Source organism: Acanthisitta chloris, unplaced genomic scaffold (genome assembly GCF_000695815.1).
Source record: "Acanthisitta chloris isolate BGI_N310 unplaced genomic scaffold, ASM69581v1 scaffold37874, whole genome shotgun sequence".
NCBI classification, from domain to species: domain Eukaryota; kingdom Metazoa; phylum Chordata; class Aves; order Passeriformes; family Acanthisittidae; genus Acanthisitta; species Acanthisitta chloris.
In genome coordinates this window covers 650-23519 of record NW_008669493.1, presented here as the reverse complement: position 1 = coordinate 23519, position 22870 = coordinate 650, and the positions used below count along the sequence as shown (strand labels likewise).

Sequence of the window (22870 nt, the reverse complement as noted above, 5' to 3'; positions counted from 1 at the left end):
CTTGGGTGCTGCCAAAGGATGAACCAAACCGAAACGTGTCGGCTGGTTGTTAATTTAATAAATGAAATGGAAAATGAGGCGGGGTTTGTGCTTGGGGAGTGACGAGGCTTAGCATAGCCTCCCGAGGCAGGAGGTGAGTGTCAAAAAGTGACATAACTTGCTGTGAAGTCAAAGCCAACATGGAGATGAGTAAGGGATGTAGGGGATACAACGATGTGTCTTTAGTAGCTGTGGAGCAGGTCGAGCTTGGGAAGAAGCAGCTTCCAGCAAGGACCACATTTTGGTCTATGCTTTGGAAATGCTGCACGTGTGTCAGCTTTGAAACATGCAGGTTTTGAAACATGCAGCATTCAATCTGGAGGCCTCTTCTCCTGTTTCATGTGGAGCAGAGAACCAGAGACACTTGATGCGTTTTTCATCTTTGCTGTAAGAGCAGAGACCACAATGTGGCATAAAAAAAAAAAGAGAAGGAGATCAATAAGGGTGACAGGTTGGTTCTCTGCAGTTTCATATTGAGATCAGTTGCTTATTGGGGTTTATTCTGTTCTCTTTTTCCAGGAATTTTGGAGTAAGCAACTTCAGACAAACGGGTTCTGCTTAACCAAAACAATGTTTGCAGATTTGGATTATGATATTGAGGAAGATAAACTGTGAGTATTTAGTTTGTCTTTTCTTGTTTTTTCCAACAGTAGAAATAGTCTTTGCAGCCAAGACCTAATGAGGGTTGATAAATTTACCCAGTCCTGACACTGTGTGCTGAACATCAGACCTGCTGTTCCGCCCTGTTTTCTCACTCCCTCTGGAGACTGGGGATGAGGCATTGCTGTGCTGGTGAGCAAGGAGAATGCTTTGTGTTGCTCTGCAATGACTGCCCCGCATTTCTGATTGCAAAGCAGTGCTGACAGATCTTCTGTCAATTTGTGACCTTAGCTAGAGAAGAAAATATTTGCAATGGAGGAAAGATAATAAGAGGCAAGAATAAGTGGAAACTGTATTCCTTAGGTCCGTAAGGAGCAAAACACTGGCATTTCCTGAGCAAGTAAAAGGTTTGATGAGATTAGCAGTTAATTTTACATGGACTACTTGATTTGCGTCTTATTTATGCTTGCACAAGTTTTCCTCTCACTCCAGCACTAAGAGCAGATGAAACACCCTTAAAACTTGATAGTTTTTTGTCAGTGCCTAGGAATGGACAAGGGTGTCTCTCCCACCTCTAATCCTTGTAAGCAATTTCAAAAAGAAATCATAGAATCATAGAATCAGCCCTCAAGTCCAACCCTACCATGGTTACTAGACCATGGCACTAAGTGCCACATCCAGTCTCATTTTGAAAACCTCCAGGGATGGTGAATCCACCACCTCCCTGGGCAGCCCATTCCAATGTCTGATAACTCTCTTTGTAAAAATCTCTTCCTAATACCCAACCTAAACCTCCCCTGGCAGAGCTTGAGTCTGTGCCCTCTTGTCCTACTGCTGGTTGCCTGGGAGAAGAGACCAACCCCCACGTGAGTCCAACCTCCTTTCAGGTAGTTTTAGAGGGTGATAAGGTCTCCCCTGAGCCTCCTCTTCTCCAGGCTAAACAACCTCTGTCCCCAGCCTGTAGCGCTGTATGGGATTGTTATGGCCAAAGTGCAGGACCAGCACTTCGCCGTATTAAACCTCATCCTGTTGGAATCAGCCCATCTCTCCAGCCTATCCAGGTCCCTCTGCAGAGTCCTCCTGCCTTCCAGCAGATTGACATTCCTCCCCCAGTTTTGTGTCATCTGCAAACTTGCTGATGGTGCACTCAATCCCCTCATCCAAATCAGCAACAAAGATGTTAAACAGAGCTGGGCCCAGCACTGACCACTGGCTGTAGTCAGGTGGGGCTTGGTCTCTTCTCATAGGCAACTAGCAGGATGACAAGAGGGCACAGACTCAAGCTCTGCCAGGGGAGGTTTAGGTTGGGTATTAGGAAGAGATTTTTACAAAGAGAGTTATCAGACATTGGAATGGGCTGCCCAGGGAGGTGGTGGATTCACCATCCCTGGAGGTTTTCAAAATGAGACTGGATGTGGCACTTAGTGCCATGGTCTAGTAACCATGGTAGGGTTGGACTTGAGGATCGTTGAGATCTCTTCCAGCCTGGTTGATTCTATGATTCTCTGAAGGAATTAATTCAAATGTGCATTGCCCGTTATGTTTTCTGTTTGTATCGACTCAGATACCGGAGTTGTTCCATGTATAGGCAGCTCTGCATACATGTTCAGTAATTCCTTCCCTCTTTTTCCTTCTAGGGGCATCCCCACTGTACCTGGGACAGTGACACTGAAGAAGGACTCTCAGAACCTGATTGGGATAAGCATTGGGGGAGGAGCGCAGTACTGCCCCTGTCTCTACATTGTCCAGGTTGGCACTCGGGGAGGGAGAATAAACCATCTTTGCAGAAGAGTGTTGGCCTGAGAGAGAAGTGTGGAGAACTCTATGCTATTTACTTTTCTGAAAGTGGGAGGTGACATCTCACTTTCAGTGAGTAAGATTTCCTTACCTTAGCACCTAATAGGTGTGGAAGAATTAAGACCTGGAATTATCCTTCCTGGAGAGCATGTTAGAATTCCCAGGGGAACTGTGTGGCATTCTCAACATCAGAATATCCTCCTCTTGAGGGGGTACATCCTGGAGGCAAGAACTTCCTGGGAGAACAAGTTGACCAGCCTACCTCTTAGTTTGGAAAGGAAAAAAAAATGCAACTTCACCACGAACAAAGTACAACTGAATTAAATAGGAGGAATTTAATTGTCCATTTTTTGTTCTTTAGCCCTGCATTCACCTTTCTCTTCTTCTGATTCCTATCTACCTGTGCTCTTCCTCCTCTCCGCTAGGTATTTGATAACACCCCAGCAGCCTTAGATGGCACCGTAGCAGCTGGTGATGAAATCACAGGAGTGAATGGGAAGTCTGTCAAAGGGAAGACCAAGGTGGAGGTGGCCAAGATGATACAGATGGTAAAGGTGAGAGGTAGGAGGGGCCACTGGGGCTTCTGGCACATAGTTTACAGTTTATTGTCCATTGGTGAAGGAAGCCACTGCTACTTGCTTCCAGCACAGCAGTTTTGGGTTTGCTCTCTCTACAGGGAGAAGTGACAATACACTACAACAAGCTTCAGGCAGACCCAAAGCAGGGCAAGTCTTTGGATATTGGTAAGACTGGTTTCTTTATCCCTACAGTGTTAAAATGATGTGGAGGGGTGAAAGATTGGTCCCAACTAAAACCAAAGTAAATTTCTGTTTCTTTGCTTGCTCTTAACTCAGTCATTTTCAAATGGATGCTGTCAAAGAGAATTACAGGTTTAAAAAGCCCTTCCCTGACTACTTGAAGTAGTCTTGAAAGTTAACTCAAGGCTCGACTGTTGTTGTGGAAGGCTTGTTTTTCTGTGCTATGTTTAGCATGGATGATGAATCCCAACTACATAATCATTTAATCAATTTATTTCTAATACATATAAGCTATGCTAACATTGACCTGTTGAGGTTTTTTGCTGTACACAGCAATGTATCAATCAAAGAAAACTGGTGGTGATTTCTCAGCTTGGGAAACAGTGATGAAATCCCTATCTAGACTGAATTTTGTACAGACACATTTTATAGGAGAGGCTTCATTGCTAAAACGAAGTGTGTGTTTTGAACTAAGCCTACAGAGCTGTCTCCTTTATATGGTCTGCCTTTCTCTCTTTCCAAAAAAGCTGTCTATTCTGTTTGCTCTCATTTCTTTTCATGGTGATTATGGTGCTGATGAATTGACAGGAGGGGTTCAGGAAAATCCTGAGTAGTGAGATGGATTTCTGAGGAAAAAGAAGAGTGGTGAGAATATGGTATTTTCCAGAGATGCTAAACACTGTGGCTTCAGCTGAGTTCTTGGGATCTGCAGGCACCACAATTTTGCCTCTAAATACATATAGCTGAGTCATCTCATTCCAAAGAGGGTGTAACTGTCTCTAGTAATTTGGAGGGTATGACACCAAAGATAGAATATCTATCAAGTGATGACAAAAGGCATTGGCTAGGATTCAAAAGATAAAACTAAGGAAAAAGATAACACTGAGCATTAGATCCTGTTTGTCTTGCTTTCAGCCTCGTCTCCTGACTTCAGCTGAAGTAATATAGCAGGTAGCATAAGCAAAGTTTAGTTCAAAATGCCATGATAGGTAGCTTGTAGCAAAGTGATTGATTGGAACAGTCTTCTGAAAGAATTGCTATTGATTGAAGTATATAGGATGTGAGAGCAGAACAGACAGGCAAGTTAGATGTGCAATGCATGGCTGCACCCGACTGTCCTCTTTCTGTGGTATTCTCTTTCTGCTTGCTACCTCAATACAGAGTTCAGTGCGGTTTATCCAGTGCCTGAGAAACCAGTGAAGTGTGCTAGTGAGCTTTTCATGCCCATAGAAATGACCCTGATCTTGATTTGCAACTCTCTTTTGTAGTATTGAAGAAGGTAAAGCATCGACTGGTAGAGAACATGAGCTCAGGGACTGCAGATGCCCTGGGGTTGAGCCGAGCCATACTGTGCAATGGTAAGTATTGTCAAGGAGGTCATTTTCTGAAGGGAACACTTAGTCTCTTGTGTTTACCTACTTTTTATTCTTACTTGCATGCTCCACACTGTTCTTTATAGTTCTTTCCTGCTGCTCTGCCTCACTGTTGTGATTGCCTCTGCCCTTCTGGAGTGAGATATCCCCTCACTGGAGCCATTTAAATGTTAGCTAAGGTCAAATTAATTTAAAGCAGGGATCCACTCAGAGAATATCAATAGGTGATGACCCCACACTGTAAGTTTGCAGTCATTTTAAAAGCTTCCCATGTTGTACCACAGGACAGGCATGAAGGGGTGAGGGAAATTTGAACCAAATATCTGAAACTGGTGTCTTTCCCCTCGCTCAGGTCTTAATCATATCCTAGATTTGACTGTTGTAGTTCTGTATTCTGATTCTCGTTTCTATTTAGATGGTCTAGTGAAGAGATTGGAGGAGCTGGAGAGGACTGCAGAGTTATACAAAGGTAAACTGTCTTCCCACCTGACACGAGATGGGTGTGAAGGATTCCACCACTATATTTCAGTAGAGTGACTTCAATTTTTTTTCTGGCTTCCATCACAGGCTTGACAGAGCACACCAAGAGTCTTCTCAGGGCTTTCTTTGAGCTGTCTCAGACACATAGAGGTAAAGAATCATGAGCAAAGGGAGCATGAATCTTTGACCTCCAGCTTCAGGAGTTTTAGTCCGTACTTAGATGTGTGATTCCCTCACTCAAAGAAAACCAAGTGTTGTGGAAATGAGCTGGGAAGAGCTGCTCTCCTGCATTCATGTTGCTAACACAGGCCCTGTCTTTCACATGAGACGCTGAAGAAATGCCCTGCCAACCTCTGGTTTTAAAGGGAATATGTAACATCACTCCCCAGCTAATTGTAAGGTTGTGGGAGGGAGTTGTAACGTTGGAGGCAAGATTTTTCTCCAGACTCAAGCTCTTCTTTCATCTGTCTGTATTTATTCTGCTCCTTCAGCATTTGGAGATGTTTTCTCTGTCATTGGTGTACGGGAGCCCCAACCAGCTGCCAGTGAAGCCTTTGTGAAATTCGCTGATGCCCATCGCAACATCGAGAAGTTTGGGATTCACCTTCTGAAAACAATTAAGCCGGTAAAGAATTGAACCCTAGGAGTAAAGGGTCTGGAGGAGAAGGGAATCTAGAAAGATAAAAGCCTGTCTTTAAAGGTGTGGTCTGAAAGTTTATTCATTACGGGAAGAAAAGTCCTTGTCTGCTTTCCTTCAGGGAACTCTCCTCATAATGAAAAGAACCTAAGAGGTAACATAGTGAATGTATTGATCTTGTCCCTATGACTTTTGCACATGAGTACATTCCTCTCCTCTCCTTTTGGGGGTGAGGGGATAGTTTGATCAGTGCACTACCTGCTATTGGTACCCATCATTAAAATATGTCGCTGAAAGAGTTTAGTTAAGCAGTCCAGGAACAATTTAAGGATTTCGATCAACATATTTGAGTGAGAGTCTCCAGGAGATCTGTCCACTGAGTTTAGCAAAGAGAGGGTTTACTGTTGTTTGGGCACCACTTTCAGTGCCAAGATGGATGGACAACGTTGGGTAGACAGATTTTGCATCAGGGAGAGCTGTTTCCAGGGCCAACTGAACATGAAATGAGTCAAAAGAAGAGGAATCCATGCATTTATAACACTAGAGCCACTTGCCAGTGACAGTAATGGAGGCTTTAACTGTGGCAATTCTGAGTCATGATCAGGCATTTTCTTTCAAACATGCTGTAGTTCAAGAAAGACTTAACTTGAGGCATTCTCATCACCTGTGCTGGGTAGCAGGTTGGACTTGATGAATTGTAGTCGTGTTTTTCAGTCTCGAATTCAGCAACAGGGTGTTTGCCTTGCAGATGCTTACAGACTTGAACACGTATCTGAATAAAGCCATTCCTGACACAAGGCTGACTATCAAAAAATACCTGGATGTCAAGTTTGAATACTTGGTGAGCTGCTTGCTTTTGGGGTTTTGTAAGTGCTGGTTGAAATCAGGTTTCATGGAATCATGCTGAAAGTCACATATAGCCTATATGATCCTATATCCGTCCTTACACAATCCCTGAGAGAATATTTTATTTTTTCCAGTTCTGTTTTTGCTGCCAGAGTACTCAGATTCAGACACCTGCTATTAACCTAATATTTCTCGCTGCTGAAAGAGATCTCCCAGAGTCCAGATGACTTATTTTCTACATGAGCCAATTAATTCCCTAATTCATTTGTAAACTGTTCCTATGTAACTTCTGCTCTTGAATTCTTCTAAATAGCTCTCCAGTCCATATTTTTCAGGTAGTGTTGCATAGTCTTTCTTTAGCCAACGTAAGCAACTGTCAAGTCATATTTGCTTTAATTTAGACCATATTTTTTTTACCTCCTTCATTCCACTCACCCCTTGTTTTCTACACACAAAAAGGGTAAGGTTGCTAAGGTCATCTGTTCTATAACTGTAGTAATCTATTTCCTTTTACCCATTGAGAGAAGTATTTGGAGCTGCAGCCCTAAGGCAAGGGAATGTGGCAGTATCTCTTCCTACATCAATCCTTCCTGCAATTAATTTTCTTTCCCCCTCTTTATTTCTTCCCTTCTTCTAGCTTTCTGGCACTGTGTTTTCCCAAACAGTGGATGAACACAGGAGTTTTCTCTTACTAGATTATACTTACCTAAAATATTTGTCTCTGTGATGCAAATATTAAGCATCTTCTCTCTCCCCCACCATTCTCTCTTTCTCCGATAGATTTTCTTCTCACCTTGTTTAGAGCACTCTGATCTCACCATGCTTCCCTCAGTGTCTCTAGCACTGAAGGAAGGCTTGAAATGGTACAACCCTGTGGGTGTGGGTGATGATGAAATTGCTTCTAGTTTTTAATATTTCCTTCTTGTTTTGCTTTTTTTTAATTTATTTTAAATTCTGCAAAGTCTTACTGCCTGAAAGTCAAAGAGATGGATGATGAAGAGTACAGCTGCATTGTGAGTACCAGTACTGTGGCAACGAGAATGGCATACTCTGTTTCTGCAGCTTCCCTGTGCACACTGCCTTAGAACATTACAGAAGCATTCCTGTGCCTGGCAGTAGCCAAACTAGTGAATGCATCCCAAAGAGTTACACACATTTGTTCTTAATGCATTAGAAACTGGGGGGTGGGTCCTTATATGCTTCCTGGGAAGCAGTTCCAGTAACTGTCATGAATCAGTAGTGCTGTAGAACAGTAGAGGGACCAGACATCTCTGCAGCAGGTTTGTTCTGTGGTTGCCTGTCTCAGTGTTTAAGTACTATTAGGTTATGTAAGGAGGATTAAGGTGTTATCTTCACAGATTCCATTTGTGTGTAGTGTGCAGCTTATCATTAATTCTGGACTTGTTTCTGAGAAATGGAGGTTTAGCTTCTCCGCAGCAAAACACATGTGAAACTGTATTTGTAGGCGAAGAAAATTGATTAAAGGATCTCCCTTAACAATAGGGATTTTCCAGTTTAGAGTTTTATGACTTTAATCTTTAACAGCTCTGTTTAAGATAGCTGAAGGTGTCCCATATATCCAAGTTTCCTTGCATAAAAGTAAGACTTTTTTTTTATCCTAGATGTCGCTCTCAGAGCAGGCATTTGATCTTTTGGAATGTCAGTGCCAGGAAGGACTAAAATTTTCCTGACACAGTCTTTCATTATATATTTCCTTCTAAATGGGAAGGAAAGACTCCTTCAGTCTTTCCTGAAGTCCTGAAAGTCTTGCCCAGCAGAGTAACATCTTTGGGTTTTGGCATACATTAGTGAGCCATAGTCTGTGGCAGATTTTTACCTGTGTCCTGTTTCCAGGTACAAGGGAAGTGCTGTTTTGCTGAGAGACTTAACCTCTTTCTCTCAAAACTATTTGATGGGACAATGTATAGGTCCCTCCCTGTTGGTTTCCAGCACTGTGCCTGGATGGTTGTAGACACCACAGGGTTCCCATATAGGGCAAAGCTTGTAGAGGAGGGCAGAATTTTTTGTGTGATTGATAGAAATTAATATATCCTCCTGATCCTAGACTTGTTTGTTTGTAATGCCTGTCTTAAGAGTTCAGATAAGAAGCTGTGCCACTTCTCCATGCCCGGTTGAAAGGTGCCTGTCCTTTTGTCTTTGCTTAGTAGTGATGCTTTTCTCTACCATGGTTGGTGTGTGTTTGGCCTTCAAAATGGCCCTGTTGGCTGCCAGTTGTTGACATGGCTCAGCATTCCTCATGTTTCCTGCTTCCTGGCTGCAATTGGCATGAGCCTGGGAGGTCTGTAAGAACAGAAGTGGTTGTGAGTTTGCATTGGGATGCAAACTGTGTGTACAAGCACTGTTGTGAGAGTCTCTAAAACGGTGCTGTGCTTTCGGCAGGCTCTGGGTGAGCCCCTCTACCGGGTGAGCACTGGGAATTACGAGTATCGCCTTATCCTGCGTTGCCGTCAGGAGGCTCGCACGCGCTTTGCCAAGATGAGGAAGGATGTGCTGGAGAAAATTGAGCTTCTGGACCAGAAACATGGTGAGTACCACTGCTGAGTGCAGCGCCTGAAGGGGTCAGGCAGACATGGCTTTGGTCTTTGTGCTGCTCCTCCTTCATCACAGCTCAGAATTCTTTACTGAAGAACTCTTTTGTGGCTGTCCACCCTCAGGGATCAAATGGAACTAATGTATTAATTAGAATCATAGAATCATAGCATTATAGGGGTTGGAATGGACCTTATAGATCATCTAGCCCCAACCCCCTGCCATGGGCAGGAACACCTCCTACCAGAGCAGGTTGCTCAAGGCCTCATCCAACCTGACTTTGAACACTGCCAGGCTTGGGGCAGCCACAGCCTCCCTGGGCAGCCTGTGTCAGTGTCTCACCACCCTAACAGGAAAAAACCTCTTCCTAATATCTAACCTGAATTTCTCCTCCTTCAATTTGTACCCATTGCCCCTTGTCCTGTCACTGCAGCTCCTAACCAAGAGTCCCTCTGCAGCTTCCCTGGAGTCCCTTCAGATACTGAAAGGCTACTATGACGTCTCCACACAACCTTCTCTTCTCTAGGCTGAACAGCCCCAGCCTCCTTAGCCTGTCTTCATACAGGATTCCTCTTACCAACTTTGTGGCCTCCTCTGGACTTGCTCCAACAGCTCCATGTCTCTCTTACATTGAGAGCACCGGAATCGCATGCAGTTGTAGATACGATAGACTGTATCTAATGTTGACAAGGGAGGCTTGATCATACACAGCCTTCACACTGCGTAGGAAGGGAATTTTCACCATTTTTTCCCCTAACATGTTTCCCCTACAGTGCAGGACATTGTGTTCCAGCTCCAGCGTTTTGTCTCCACGATGTCCAAGTACTATGATGACTGCTATGCTGTGCTCCGAGATGCGGACGTCTTTCCCATTGAGGTGGACCTTGCTCGCACAACTCTCAACTATGGGCAAAAGGACACGTACACAGACGGGGCAGAAGAAGAAGGAGAAAGTGAGAGAGAGGGTACAGTGAAGGAGGATGCAAATGGAGAAAAGCTCATTGATGATGCCTGAGTGTGCCAGCATGGCATAAGGAAAGACTTGCAGACTGTTACGAAATCCTGCATTTCACTCTGCGATTCATCCTCCGTGGTTTCTGTGTATGTCCAGCCTGGGATTGCTCTTCTGCTTTGGGCAAGGGTAGCTGGTTGGATTGAAACCAACCTCTTCTTTCCTCTCTTTTTTGTTTGCTTGTTTGCCTGGATATTCTTTTTGCCCCCAGAGACTTCTGCTACCCAGCTTGGGTCCTGAGGTGTGGGTGGAAAACCCCCTACCACACCACTATGTGACTGTGCAGACAGGACTCTGCTGAGTACGTGGGGAGCACCTCTCCCCTTTGACACATGGAAGCTGGTTAATGGTCTGGAGATGATTCTGAATGTCAAGAACAGCCCCTCTCTGTCCTTCCTTCGTGCTGTGGGAAAGTGTTAGCACCAGCATTGTTTTCTTCACCCCACTGCTCTCTAAGGTGCCACCTTAGAACTGCGATAGAAATATCCCATGCTTAAACTGGAGAGGAGATGAGAAGCCTTGTGGAGAGAGGAAGACATGCCCTTTAGGCAGAGGCTTTGAGATCGTTTTAGTGCAAAGCATGGCTAGCATGCCACCCCCTGCTCTCCTCTCTGCACAATCATTTTGTGTCACCTCTGGGCCAGCCAGCAGCCGTAGCTAGCATCCCATTCCCCAGCACGAGGGAAGCAGAGAAAGGAACGCTGAGGTAAGTGAGGCTGCTTCCCTTCCTTTTCTCTTCCCCTCCCTCCATCCTGGTGGACCAATCCCAGATGCAGATGGCACTTTCTCTTTCAGTGAGCAGCACAACTGCCAGGAGTCGTGTGCTTCTTGGGCAAGAGTTTTGCCTTCTCTATCATTACATTCTAGTGGTTATGAGAGAGGTTTTTTTAAGGGCATTAATTTATGATCGAGATGTTTGTTCTGCTTTGGTTTTTCTCTTTGATTTGCTTTTGGAGCTTTGTCATCTCTGTGGGTGCCTGAAAGAAAGCCAGCCATGGTCAAGCTGCTATGGAGAATTTAAACAGACTCTGATGTACTGACTATTGTCTCTAATAAAGAAAAATGTGACGTTTTGTTTCCTGTCCTTTGTGGATTTTCTTTAAGAGATGTGTTTGCTCATCCTCCATTGGTTTTAACCTGAAAATATAATGTTGGGAAGATGGGTGTCATGTACTGGCCATTTTTTTTGTTGCTTACACTGGTGCATAATCTCTGTATCAAGCTGTGGTGGTCGCTGCAGCACAGCTTTCCAGAGGAAGAGGCTTATAAATGCTGTAGCAAGGCCACACTGCATCTTGGCCTCCCAGGGGAACACCAGTTGCCTCAGTCCTGCCAAGGTGGCATCCTTGCACCCCTCGAGTCAGCTTCTCCACACAGCTCAGCTGTTGCATCACAAGCTTCAGCTGATGCTTAAGTCCCTGATCCTCTTTCAGAGCTGTTTGTTGTGCCAAAACGTGGAGCAGTTGAGTGGAAGAGAGAAAAAGCCAGCAAGGCACAGTGGAAGGCCGCATAGCTGGGTTTTTAGGAAAAGGTCTGGGAATCTTGCAGCACAGTCTGTAGTGAGATCTTGCACCCTAAGGGCTTTTATGTGCTTTTGTGAAAAGATTTAAATGCGGAGGCTTAGTGGGAAATGTTTGCTGGTGACAAGGAAACAGAGGGGACCTTGTTCTAGTGACCTGCCTGGCTGACAAGGGAACTTGTTTTCATGCTGTGAACCTTGGACCTCTGGGAAGTAGTGACCTTCTTGGAGGGGATACTAGTGAAAAAGGGAAACCCAGCCTGGTGGACAGGGGTTTGCGCTTTCTGGGGAAAGAGCTGCAGAGCAATTTGGTTGAGCAGAGCAGAAATCGTGATCTTCCCTTGTGGGGAGAGAGAACAAGTTTGTGGAGCTGTGAACCCCATCACCCTTGCTGCTGCTCTCATTCTCCCAGAGCTTTGCATCTGGGGTTTGTCATGGTGCTTAGTCTGGTTTGGGATGTTTCTAAGTGAGTTGGAACAGGAAAAAGCCCAAAGCCACCACTATGACTGACTCGGCATCAGAGCTAACAGTGGGACATGGTACAGTCCCATGGGGTTTACCTTCTCCTCTCCAATTTCCAACTCTTCTGTCTTTTCTTAAACTGGCATTCTTCAGCAGCTTTATTTACTGCTCTTTGCTTGAGAGCATCTAGAATGAAATCCTTTCCTTCGCGTCTCAGCTCCCCTGCTGTGTTTTAAATGGCTTTATGTGTCCTGCGGGCTGCTCATTACCTGTTAATTTATACCAGTCTGGTCTACAATGAAACACTCTTTTGGTGGCCCCATGAGCTACCTTCCCTGCAGCCCTCTGCTTAGTTTTTGATCCCTCCTTATACTCACAGGTTCCCCCAGGGTCTCTGAGGTGAAGCAGTTCAGGAAAGCGGAAGAAAGAGCTTTGGCCAGGGGTGTTTATAAAAGATCCAGTCCTAAAGCAGATTAGAAGTGGTTTAAGCATGCCAGGGAAGGTTGTCCTCTCTGAATCTAGAAATCCACCACTCCAACGGGGGGTAAGGGGGTCATGCCTGCCTTACCACGTGCTCCAACACCCTCGTTAGTGGCACTCAGGGGCTGGGGCTTGTCCTTCTGCCTTACCTTTGATCCTTTATGTAAGGAAAAAGATCCAGTCCTAAAGCAGATTAGAAGTGGTTTAAGCATGCCAGGGAAGGTTGTCCTCTCTGAATCTAGAAATCCACCACTCCAACGGGGGGTAAGGGGGTCATGCCTGCCTTACCACGTGCTCCAACACCCTCGTTAGTGGCACTCAGGGGCTGGGGCTTGTCCTTCTGCCTTACCTTTGATCCTTTATGTAAGGAAAACAGAGGCACGTGCCATTCCTGTCTGCTCAGTGGATAATCGCTCAGGCCACGGTTATTTACCTGCCCTGTAACCCCCACCCCCATAGGGGCCAAGTTGTTCCCTTCACACGTCAACAGGACTCACTTGAGCCCAGATAAAGCTGGCTTGGTGCTATTCCTGTCAGCGAGGCTCCGTATTGTGGCTGCACACCTAATGGCATTAGCTTCTAAATGGCTTCTTCTTGCACCTTAGCAGCAGCCTCTAACCCAGTGCTTCCCTACTTGGAAAAACAGCACCGTGTGTCACTGCCACATCTTTGCCATCCACAAAAGATGTGCCAGACAGAGGTGGTCAGAGCTGGTGGCCCCCTGGTTTGGCAGTACCTAAGGGAGGTATTGCAAAGAACACAGTGTCTACCCCCATGCTGGCAGCAGCTAGAGGTGGCCCTGCGTGATATCTGTGTATTCCACCACCTCCTAAACCTAATGCCAGAGTGCCTGGCACTACCCTGACCATGGAAGTGGGGTGAAGGAAACACTGACACCAGAAAAAAGTGTACCAGATCTGATTACAAAGAGTCTCTAATTGTTTATGTTCTGTATTGTGACAATGCAGAAGGAAAAGGAAAGTCCTTGGCAGCCTCTTCAGAAGACTTTCTCCAGGGCTGGTTTGAAAGTGAGGAAAGAAGATTATTATTTTTTTCTTTTTGGTATTTGGGCTGCTCTGAGCCTGTGTTGTACCAGCATGGGTGCAGGATGCAAGTAGACGTATCACTGGGTAGGTATGTGGACATATGTACATAAGGACCAGCTATTCTTATACCTCTCCCTCTTACTTCTTATATCTGCCTTTGTCCCAACTTTCTCCTCCCCATATCCCACCTACCCTCCCATGCTGAGGTGCATGCAAACAAGGCCAATTTTATACATCCCTATTCCTCTGCCCTGGCTAAAAACTGTCCCTCTCCACCATCTGGTCAGCTTTGCAGCCGTCTCGTGCCAACACATCCCCATCCCCTGCGGGACACCCACCTCCCTCCCCGCTCTGCTCCTCTGCCACATGGTTGGCCTCCTCGTTGGCCGCAACCACGGCATTGTCAGTGCTGTGGGCCAGCTGGTGGTTGTCACTGCTGTGCTCCTCGGCTTCCTGCACGTCGGACTCTGCTTCCTCGGTGTCGCTCCCACCTACCGCAGAGGGGCTGTTCTCTGGAGGAGACTCCTTCTTCTTCCCTCGGTTCAGGCAGCAGTAGGTGGCAATAGCCAGGAAGAGAGCGGAGAGCACCACCTCTGAGCCCGCCAGGTAGAAGATCACCTCATAGTTCTTGAGAGCATCGACCAAGCGGCCTGATGGTTGGAGAAGAAATGAGATGCTGAGCTTCAGCTCACATACTCCTGCATGGACAGCCCAGCACAGGTGGGCAGCCCATGCATTTGGCTGACAACCCATTCTTCAAGGGAAGAACAAGAAGCCAGAATATCTAAAAATCACCCTGGGCAAGAGCCACACTCTACCCTCAGGGAAAGTACTGTAAGAGTGCGGGGGTGGTGTTTTCCATTGTTTGGGCAAGGTTAAATGATTGTGACACACTGATGTTATGATCTCTCACCATTGTGGGCCATCTTCTTCTTGCCAAGAAAAGCCTCTGATGACTTGGCTTATCCAGTCAGAAAAGAAAGAAAATCTGAGAGGCATTGGTATTTCTTAAGTTATTATGTCATGAATACATTCAGAGCAGGAGAAGAAACTTTGGCAGACAAATGCCTTTGGTTGGCCCACACCTGAAGATTTCTCTGCCAAAGAGATGTTCTCAATGTATCTTCTGAATGCACTGGGGCTGGCAGTGGGGGAGGGGTTCCCAGACCTTGGTACTGGGGAACCTGAGCTGCCCTGCTTCAGTCAGGACATGGCCATGGAACCTCAGACGTCATCCTGGCTCCTGACTGCACATGTGACCCCCAGTCCCTTCTGAACTACAGTGCATGACCTGAAACCAGCCCCAAGGCGCACTGAGGTGCCTCCAGGAGCAGTTGTGGGAGGCATGCAGCATATTCCTCCCCAGGTGAATGTCTCCCTGTTCACCCAAGCCGGATGGTGAGTGAAGAGCCAGCGTGTGTGCGTGCATGCGTGTGTGAGTGCGTGTGTTTGTGTGTGTGTGTGCAGCTTATCCTGTGCCAAACCCCCTCAGCCCCACAGAACGGGAAGCAGCTCAGGAGGATTATACCAAACAAAGCCACTTTGTTCAACCCCCTTCTTCCAGCCGAGCACTGCTCTCCTCAAGTCCAACCCATCAGGTTTGTCAGCACACTCAAGCTTCCTGCACCAGGGAGGGGGTCCTGCAGCAGTGGGGAAAGTGGGGACCATGACTTGGCTGCCCTCAACACCATGCTTAGGTGACTCTGCACCATCTGCATCTCATTGTGTGTGTGCACAGTACCAAGGCACAGCTGAACTGAGGCAGGAGGGCTGAGGAATGTCCCCTGTCACCACCCACTGGTGTGCCTAGCTCCTTGGAGCAAGGGGCTGTTAAATCCCCCTCTCCCCCAATGATCTCTCTGCAGCTGCCTCCAAGACATGTATTTCTTGACCCTCTGTGGCCTGGGACTGCCAACTGCCCCATGGTTTATAAGGTGAGACATGAATTATTGTTAGCACTAAGAGGGTCTTCTCTTGGCTGCGGATTTTTACCTGAGGGCTCGATGGAGCTGCTGAGGGTAGGTTTTGCTCATAACTGGTGGTATGTGCTAGGGGAAAGACCTTTCACACTGAGGGCTTCACTGGTGGGCTTTAGCCCATGTGTTGCAGCTGAATCAAGGGAGTGGAAGAAGCAACAGTGGTTCCTGCCATGTCTATGGTCTTGTCCCTGTCTCTTCCTCACAAATCACACATGCAGGAAACTGCACTTCATTTGGAAATAAGCCTTTGGCATGATTTGGCTTTCTTGGACCTGATCAGACTCTTAACCTACATCAACCCCTTGGGTGAAGGGTCTCTCCATTCAACAGCCTGTTTATGAACTGTTTGTGGGGCATGGACCTTAGCAGGGACTGTGACCTAGACTAGACTGGCTGAAAAGCTGTGAGTGTCTTAATCCTCTTAAAAAAATTAACAGCAAATGCCTCAGGGTAATGTACAAACTGTTTTGATTTGGTTGACACCAAAACACCTGTGCCTTGGGATTGGGGCCAGCACAAATTGAGATCATTATTCGCAGTACTAGTCAAAAGGTCATGGACTCCAAGGAGAAATTGAATGACTCTCCTTTTATTCTAATGAAGACCCTCAAAGGTTTGCCTGCAGGATGTGCCTGACCCTATCCATAACATGATTTCATGCAGTATTCACAGTGAAGGCAGAGATCAGCTCCCAGAGGAAAAATAAAACTGAGAAATAGAGTCTTTCTTCAAGTACTGTGTCCACACCCAGAACCTGTAATAGTGTGGAATGGCAGCCAAACAAATCATAGAACATAGAACATAGAACCAACCTGGTTGGAAGAGACCTCAAAGATCGAGTCCAACCCTACTGTTGTTACTAGGCCATGGCACTAAGTGCCACATCCAGTCTCCTCTTGAAAACCTCCAGGGATGGTGAATCCACCACCTCCCTGGGCAGCACATTCCAATGCCTGAATACTCTCTCTGTAAAAAATCTCTTCCTAATATCCAACCTAAACCTCCCCTGGCAGAGCTTGAGTCTGTGCCCTCTTGTCCCCCTGCTAGTTGCTTGGGAGAAGAGACCAACCCCCACCTGAGTCCAACCTCCTTTCAGGGAGTTGTAGAGGGTGAGAAGGTCTCCCCTGAGCCTCCTCTTCTCCAGGCTAAACAGCCCCAGCTCCCTCAGCCTCTCCTCATAGCACTTGTGCTCGAGTCCCTTCACCAGCCTCATTGCTCTTCTCTGGACCTACCCCAGCACTTCTAGATCCTTCCTGAACTGAGGGGCCCAGAACTGAGCACAGTATTCAAGGTGTGTTTTGCAGCAAGAGACCTACCTGCAGACGGTGGACCGATGAGCACAGCAAAAGCCTCGATGAGTAGGACCAGCCCAATGGCACTGGAGAACTTCTGGGAGCCAACAATGGCCATCAGCACTTCGAACTGTAGAGCCCCCACCATGCCATAAGAGATACCAAAGAATACACAGAAGATGACCAGCCCTGTGTAATTGCTAGCCCTGGCGCTGCAGATGTCTGTCAGGCCATTGAAGAGCATAGAGAAGCTGAAGAGGTATGCCACGTGAGGACGGACCCACTTCAATCCTGCCACCATGCCACAGGCTGGGCGGGCAAAGATGTCTATGAAACCAATGATGGAGAGCAGAAATGCAGCCTCTGTGTCTGGTACGCCTGTGTCCTTGGCATAGTTGACCAGCAATATGGGGGGCACAAAGAGACCCAAGACCAGGATGAACTTTGAAATAGTGTAAATGATAAACCCTCGGTTGGAAAAGATACTAAAATCCAGAAGCTTCTTTCCTTTCTTGGGCTTCTTCTTGGCTTTCTTGGCTTTCTTGGTTCCATCAGTGGTGCTGATTCCCTCATCTGATTTCCCTCCTATGGGCAGCATCTCCTTGGCTTCATATTTGTCCTGAGCTTTCCCCATCTTCCTCTTCATGCCCATATCCAGAGGTCTCATGACTGCTCCACAAGTGCAGCAGTTAAGCAGAAGGCCCCCCATGATGAGGAACCCTCCTCGCCAACCAAATTTCTCCAGCAGCACTTGCCCCAGTGGAGAGAGGGAGGAAAGGAAGACAGGGCTCCCAGCAGCAGCCAGTCCATTGGCAAGAGGTCGACGCTTGTCAAAGTAGGTGCCCAGCATGATCAGTGAAGGCTGGAAGTTCAGTGCCATGCCCAGACCTACAGGAAAGTGAGAGCCAGGAGGGAGACAGGAAGTGCAAGAACATGAGATGTGGTTTGAATAAAGCCTGAAAATCCCCTCAGACTATCCTAGTCCTGAAGTCCCATGATGGGATGAATGTGTCTCACAAGCCTCTGCACCTTCATGTTGATGGGTTGCCTATGCAGAAGGTGGGTAAACCAGCCTGCCTACCTGAAGCGTATTTGACTCTGGTAACTGTGGCCATGCTTAGACATGCCTTGCACAGGAACTTTGCCTCTCTCCCCTACCACTATATACTGATGCCACCCGAGTTGCTATAATCACTGAGCACCACTTACATTTCTTCTGTCTCTCTCCCCTCAACCACCAGCCCCACCTATTTAGATTCAGCAGATGCACCCCTCACAGATGTTCGGGACTAGATGTTTTCCATCAGCATGTGCAAATAGGTGAGGGGAGACCTGATACTAGACATGGCAATCCTGAAGGGAAATGCAACATGGTCTTGGCTCTTCCCTAGGTAAGTCTGCGCTGTCCCTCACCCCCCAGCTCCTGGGGCTCTCACCTGTCAGCACACCAGCTGTCAGATAAAGCTCAATGATGTTGGTTGTAAAAGATGCCAGGATCATCCCAGCAGAAGCTAGCAGCCCACCAATGAGCATCACGGGCCGACAGCCAAACTGGTTCACCATGATGCTACATACTGGTCCTAGGAGGAAGCAGAAGAGACAGAATAGGAGATCAGAGGGGACAGGACAACCGGGAAGGGGCAGGCAGACCAAGGAGGGCACTCAGGGAAGATGAAACAATAATGATGGACATCACTACTTGGCTGCTTACATACACATCTGTTGGGCCTGGCCAAGGGAGAGAGGCTGTGGTGTGGAGACTTCTGCTTTGCCCTGCCTTCAGCACTCTGTTCCCTGAGAACAAGAGGGGCTTGGTGTGATAGCAACAACACTTCAGTAATGTGAACAAACCCTGTGTCAACTGTCTGAGAGGCATGAGGGGTGATCCCTGAGGTCTCCTGTGGCAGAGGAACCCAGGACATGAAATACAGCACACTTCTAGAAGAGAAGTGATGGGAAAATTTGATTCTGCATCTTCGTTCACAACTAGGCCAGTGAGAGTGAAGAGTCCATGGGGACATGGTCTAGGCCCTTGGCAGAGTGGGGAATGCACAAGCTGGGAGGAGGAAGTGTATCCAAGCATCACCTGTCCCATAGAGCATGGCCAGCATGATGGAGGAGATCCAGGCTGTGTCACTGTAGCCCACGTGGAAATCTTTCATGAGCTCCTTGAAGTAGACACTGACGGCTTTTGGGAAGGCATAGGAGAAGCCAGTGATCACAAAGCATCCAAGGAGCACAATCCAGCCCCAGCCACCATCTGGGGGCTTCACAGGAGCTGGGAGCTGCCCTTCCTCTGGGTCAGGTCTCCCCATTGTCTAGCCTAGGAGGGGAAAGGCAGGCCGGGAGGAGATAGGGCAACAGAGAGAGAAAAATCCGCTGGTGCTGCAAGAAGAGAACAAAAGAGCAGAGCAGAAAAATATTTACTACAAGGTTTCTCTCCACACCCACCACCTCCAAGCTGTGACACCCTCACTGGGGGACCACACTGGCTCTTTGTGGCTCCATCTTGCCAGGCAAGACAGGATTGCTTCAGGGTGCAAGGTCATGACTCATCTGGGCAGAGTTGGGAAGCTCCCTCTAAGCTTGGGGCAGCCCACAGCTCCATAACCCCATGCCAGACACAGCTGAACAGTGTCAGAGCTCCCAGCTGAGCCTGGAGTGCTGCACCTGATGTGGCATCAGAATCTGCTGCACCCCACTTGCTCCATATCCAGTCTTGCCTGCAGGTGGTGTGAGGTGAAAGCCAGAAACACCAACCCTTTTTGATTCCCTAGATCTTCCTTTGAGTCTCTCCCTTGCTGGTCTGCTCCAGCTGGGAGCCCTCCAGGACCTGCCCTGCTACAGAAACTGCCAGCAGTGAGGCAGGAGATCCACTAAGCCCACTGTGCTTTCCTCTGGGAGGCCCCAGAGCACGTCGCTCTCCTTCGCCCTCCCTTCCCCAGATTTTCGAAATGGGTGAAGGGGGAGAGCACAGAAAACCGGTGGTTATTTGCATGCCAGAGAGATTAGGGCTCTGTACCTACACAGAGGGGCCGGAACAAAGCCTAAGTGGAGAGAAGGAGGGAATTAGAGGGGATGTCTTGTGAGTTGCTCTCGGGGCTCTTAAGCTGCCCAGGAATTTTTCTCCAGCTGGCTGCTATGGGTATGTTTTTCATTTCTCCCTTAGGTACCAGGTCTCTGACATATCCCTTCCAGCACCACTGGCCTCAGTTTCTTGGTCAGCCAGACTTATTTTCACACCTGTATGCAAACCCATCACTTGACTTTGATTATAGTTGCTCCCAAGTAGCATCAGACAGGCATTTTCCATACCTGAGCTTAGCTGTTTTGGATCTAGTTGGTCTCCTAGCACCATCTTGCTGGCAGTAGACTCCTAATATGGGCTCTCTCTCCTCCCCAACTCCCTTGGCTGAAGGACTACGAGATGGCAGCAATGTCCCCACTCCTTGGCACCAGCACTTGTGGGAAATGCCAACTGTCACATACTGACCAGAGACTGCCAAGGGGACAAGGGCATCTATGGATGCAACACACATGGCTATAACCTGGGAGTTTTGGATCTAGTTGCATTTCTCAAGGAAGTCCCTGTTCTTGGTGTCCTCCAAGCAATGGGGATGTCTTGACCTGATTCCCATAGCTGCTTTTGCTCTGCACGTCAAACAAGTGCAAATCCTTTAGGCAAAAGTGTGCATGGCACAAGCTGGGGCAGAGCCCAGGTAAAGAGCCCTTGTTTGGCAAGAGGTGGTCCTATCCCATCAGCCACACTCGGTTATATCCCTCCTTCCCTTCCCCAGGGGACCCTTGCACCAGAAAACACAGAGAAGGTTATTGAGTACGGCACCCAGACGCCTGCCACCACCATGGGTCCCTGCAGCAGAGTTCCCCAAACTTTCAGGACCCCATTAGCCACAAAATAAAGGAGCAGAATCTGTGTGTGAGTATGGATTGGGGCAACTCTTCTGGATGACCATATCCTTGTGGCTCTCAGGCTGAACCACAGGGGCTGGCACGGGCTACTCCAATCTCTCCCTCCCACTCTGGGTCTTGGGGGCTGTGGCAAGGGACAGGGGCATGAAATGAGAACAGGCTGCTATAAAGATATTTTCAAGGCAAAGAAATCATTACAAAGAAGAAAAGAATAATTACACACTCTCTGGCTACCCATACCTCCCCCCTCACACCCTTCTGGGTGTTACCTGGATCCCTGATGCCTGGACAGCCAGACTGAACAGTGCTACTCAGCTTCTGCCATTACCTGCCTGTTGTTCCTCTCCCAGTTACACCTGATTGACAAGCTAGATCCAGTTGTACAAAAGGTGACCTGCTGCCAAAGCACAACGATTTCTTGATCAGTTTTGGTGCTCCAGCACTGCACCAACTGCTGCACATAGCTACCTGAAGAAGAGTCACTACCACCAAACATACCCTGAGACTTTTTATCCAAGCCACTTTCCCAGCCCCACTTTCCCTGAGCTCATCCTGCATCACGAATTAAATTAATCAATCAAACCATTGCAATTCATCTTTCCATGACTCCCACCCTGCCCCATGTCAGCTTCCCAGCAAGAAAATTTTTGTCTGTCTGTGGCATGCTCTTCAGAGATCTCTATAGCATTGCCTGTCAGTGATGAGCAATGGCATCTGATTTTGAAGAGCACATTAGACAAACATCCATCAGCACTGTTTGAGTTTGGAGCTGGGTGGGCACCTCTGCAGGAGCCACTAGCTCAGTGTTACAGCAAAACATGAAAACACTTTTACCTGCCTCCAGCTAGATGTCGGCTGAAAAAGATGGGGTGCACCAGAGGAGCTCACCTGTGGAGATTCCTCCAAGGCCAATACGCTACAGCACAGCTCTGCTGGAGATTTATCCCAGCTCTGAGCCAGGCAGTTCAGAGCTGACTTATTCCTAACACCACAACACATGCTTTTCTGCTCACGGCTGCACACAGTGGTCACACCAGGTACCCTGCACCTGCCTTTGAACATTACAGCTTGCTATCATTTTCTGCTCAGTTAATGAACTTTATTCACAGGAAAAAATACCATGTGTAAGCTCACATGCACCTAAAAACTCATCACTATGGGCATCTGCCCTTCCCTGTGCATCACAGGGAGGTGGGCCAGAGCAGGCACTGCCACAGAGCTTGCTGCAGGTGGGTGCAAGGAGAAGACTTGCGCCCACACCAGAAGTCACAAGCCCAGGTTGGAAGAGTGAAGACCACAGCAGGTTCAGATGTCGCTTCCACACACACAGAGCACAGTGCAGACAGTGCTAGATCAGTGCCCTGATCTAGCCAAGCCCTGCAGTGCCAGGCCAGCTGCATCCAGGAGGGTCCACATAAATGCTAAAATGGGTCTTAGTGCCTCCACACAGCATGGATGGGCAGGAGAATGGTCTATTAGGTGCAAGGGCCATGATTCATGCCACCAGCCTCCCAAGCCCACAGAAAACATCCCGGAAAAGCATTTGATAGAGAAGTAAATGAGTGCAGACCTGGAACCAGCTGTCCCATCGGGGATGTGAGCATCCCTCCGTGCCACTGACCTGTCCAAAGAAGCAATGACCTCTTGAGCACAAGCTGAGCCTCCAAGGGCTGAGCAGACCCGTCAGCAGACACTTCTCTGGCTGGCACTTCCTGGCTCTGAATGAGGGTGCCTGGTTAGATGGTCCTGCTGGATCCTTGCTCCATGGTGGGCACAGGGCAATGCCTGCAGGAATCTAGCACCTGTTGAGCAGTCTCTTGTGCTCCACTCCTTCCTTCGAGGCAACTATGGCCTCACAAGACAGCTAATCCCCCTCTCAACCTGTTTTCCTCCGGTTCCAATGATGCCCAGCAAAGCTGACCAGGGCTGATCTGGGGGGATGCCCTGTCTGAGGGACCCCCTTGCCTACTGTGGGTGCAAGTAGTGCCCCACGGAGCTCCCAGTGTGGATGTGGGTCAGCAGCTGCTTATGGTTTCAGGTCTGCAGAGACTGGCGGGTGCTGAGTGGGCA

General features: G+C 47.8%; 2 protein-coding genes across 2 annotated transcripts; one reads left to right on the top strand and one right to left on the bottom strand.

Annotated features, from left to right (window-relative positions):
- Nucleotides 1–558: 558 nt before the first annotated feature.
- Nucleotides 559–10153, top strand: PICK1 (protein interacting with PRKCA 1). The gene is made up of 12 exons (XM_009073329.1): nucleotides 559–650; nucleotides 2277–2388; nucleotides 2862–2990; nucleotides 3113–3179; nucleotides 4463–4552; nucleotides 4983–5036; nucleotides 5135–5197; nucleotides 5539–5672; nucleotides 6433–6525; nucleotides 7493–7543; nucleotides 8931–9075; nucleotides 9854–10153. Exons 1-12 carry the CDS (start codon nucleotides 610–612, stop codon nucleotides 10093–10095), a joined length of 1221 nt encoding a protein of 406 aa, XP_009071577.1. The 5' UTR covers nucleotides 559–609; the 3' UTR covers nucleotides 10096–10153.
- Nucleotides 10154–13475: 3322 nt separating this feature from the next.
- On the bottom strand, nucleotides 13476–21694 carry LOC103800934 (monocarboxylate transporter 3). The gene is made up of 5 exons (XM_009073327.1): nucleotides 21635–21694; nucleotides 18957–19255; nucleotides 18307–18450; nucleotides 16895–17758; nucleotides 13476–14249 (listed from the first exon to the last, which is right to left on the bottom strand). Exons 2-5 carry the CDS (start codon nucleotides 19183–19185, stop codon nucleotides 13855–13857), a joined length of 1632 nt encoding a protein of 543 aa, XP_009071575.1. The 5' UTR covers nucleotides 19186–19255; nucleotides 21635–21694; the 3' UTR covers nucleotides 13476–13854.
- Nucleotides 21695–22870: the final 1176 nt, after the last annotated feature.

Coding starts and splice junctions, on each gene's coding strand:
- PICK1 (XM_009073329.1), top strand. CDS start 610: ATGTTTGCAGATTTGGATTATGATATTGAGGAAGATAAACT. Junction 2,389..2,861: donor CCTGTCTCTACATTGTCCAG/GTTGGCACTCGG, acceptor CCTCTCCGCTAG/GTATTTGATAACACCCCAGC. Junction 3,180..4,462: donor GGGCAAGTCTTTGGATATTG/GTAAGACTGGTT, acceptor TCTCTTTTGTAG/TATTGAAGAAGGTAAAGCAT.
- LOC103800934 (XM_009073327.1), bottom strand. CDS start 19,185: ATGGGGAGACCTGACCCAGAGGAAGGGCAGCTCCCAGCTCCTGTGAAG. Junction 18,451..18,956: donor GGCCATGCTCTATGGGACAG/GTGATGCTTGGA, acceptor GCTTCCTCCTAG/GACCAGTATGTAGCATCATG. Junction 17,759..18,306: donor GACAGCTGGTGTGCTGACAG/GTGAGAGCCCCA, acceptor ACTTTCCTGTAG/GTCTGGGCATGGCACTGAAC.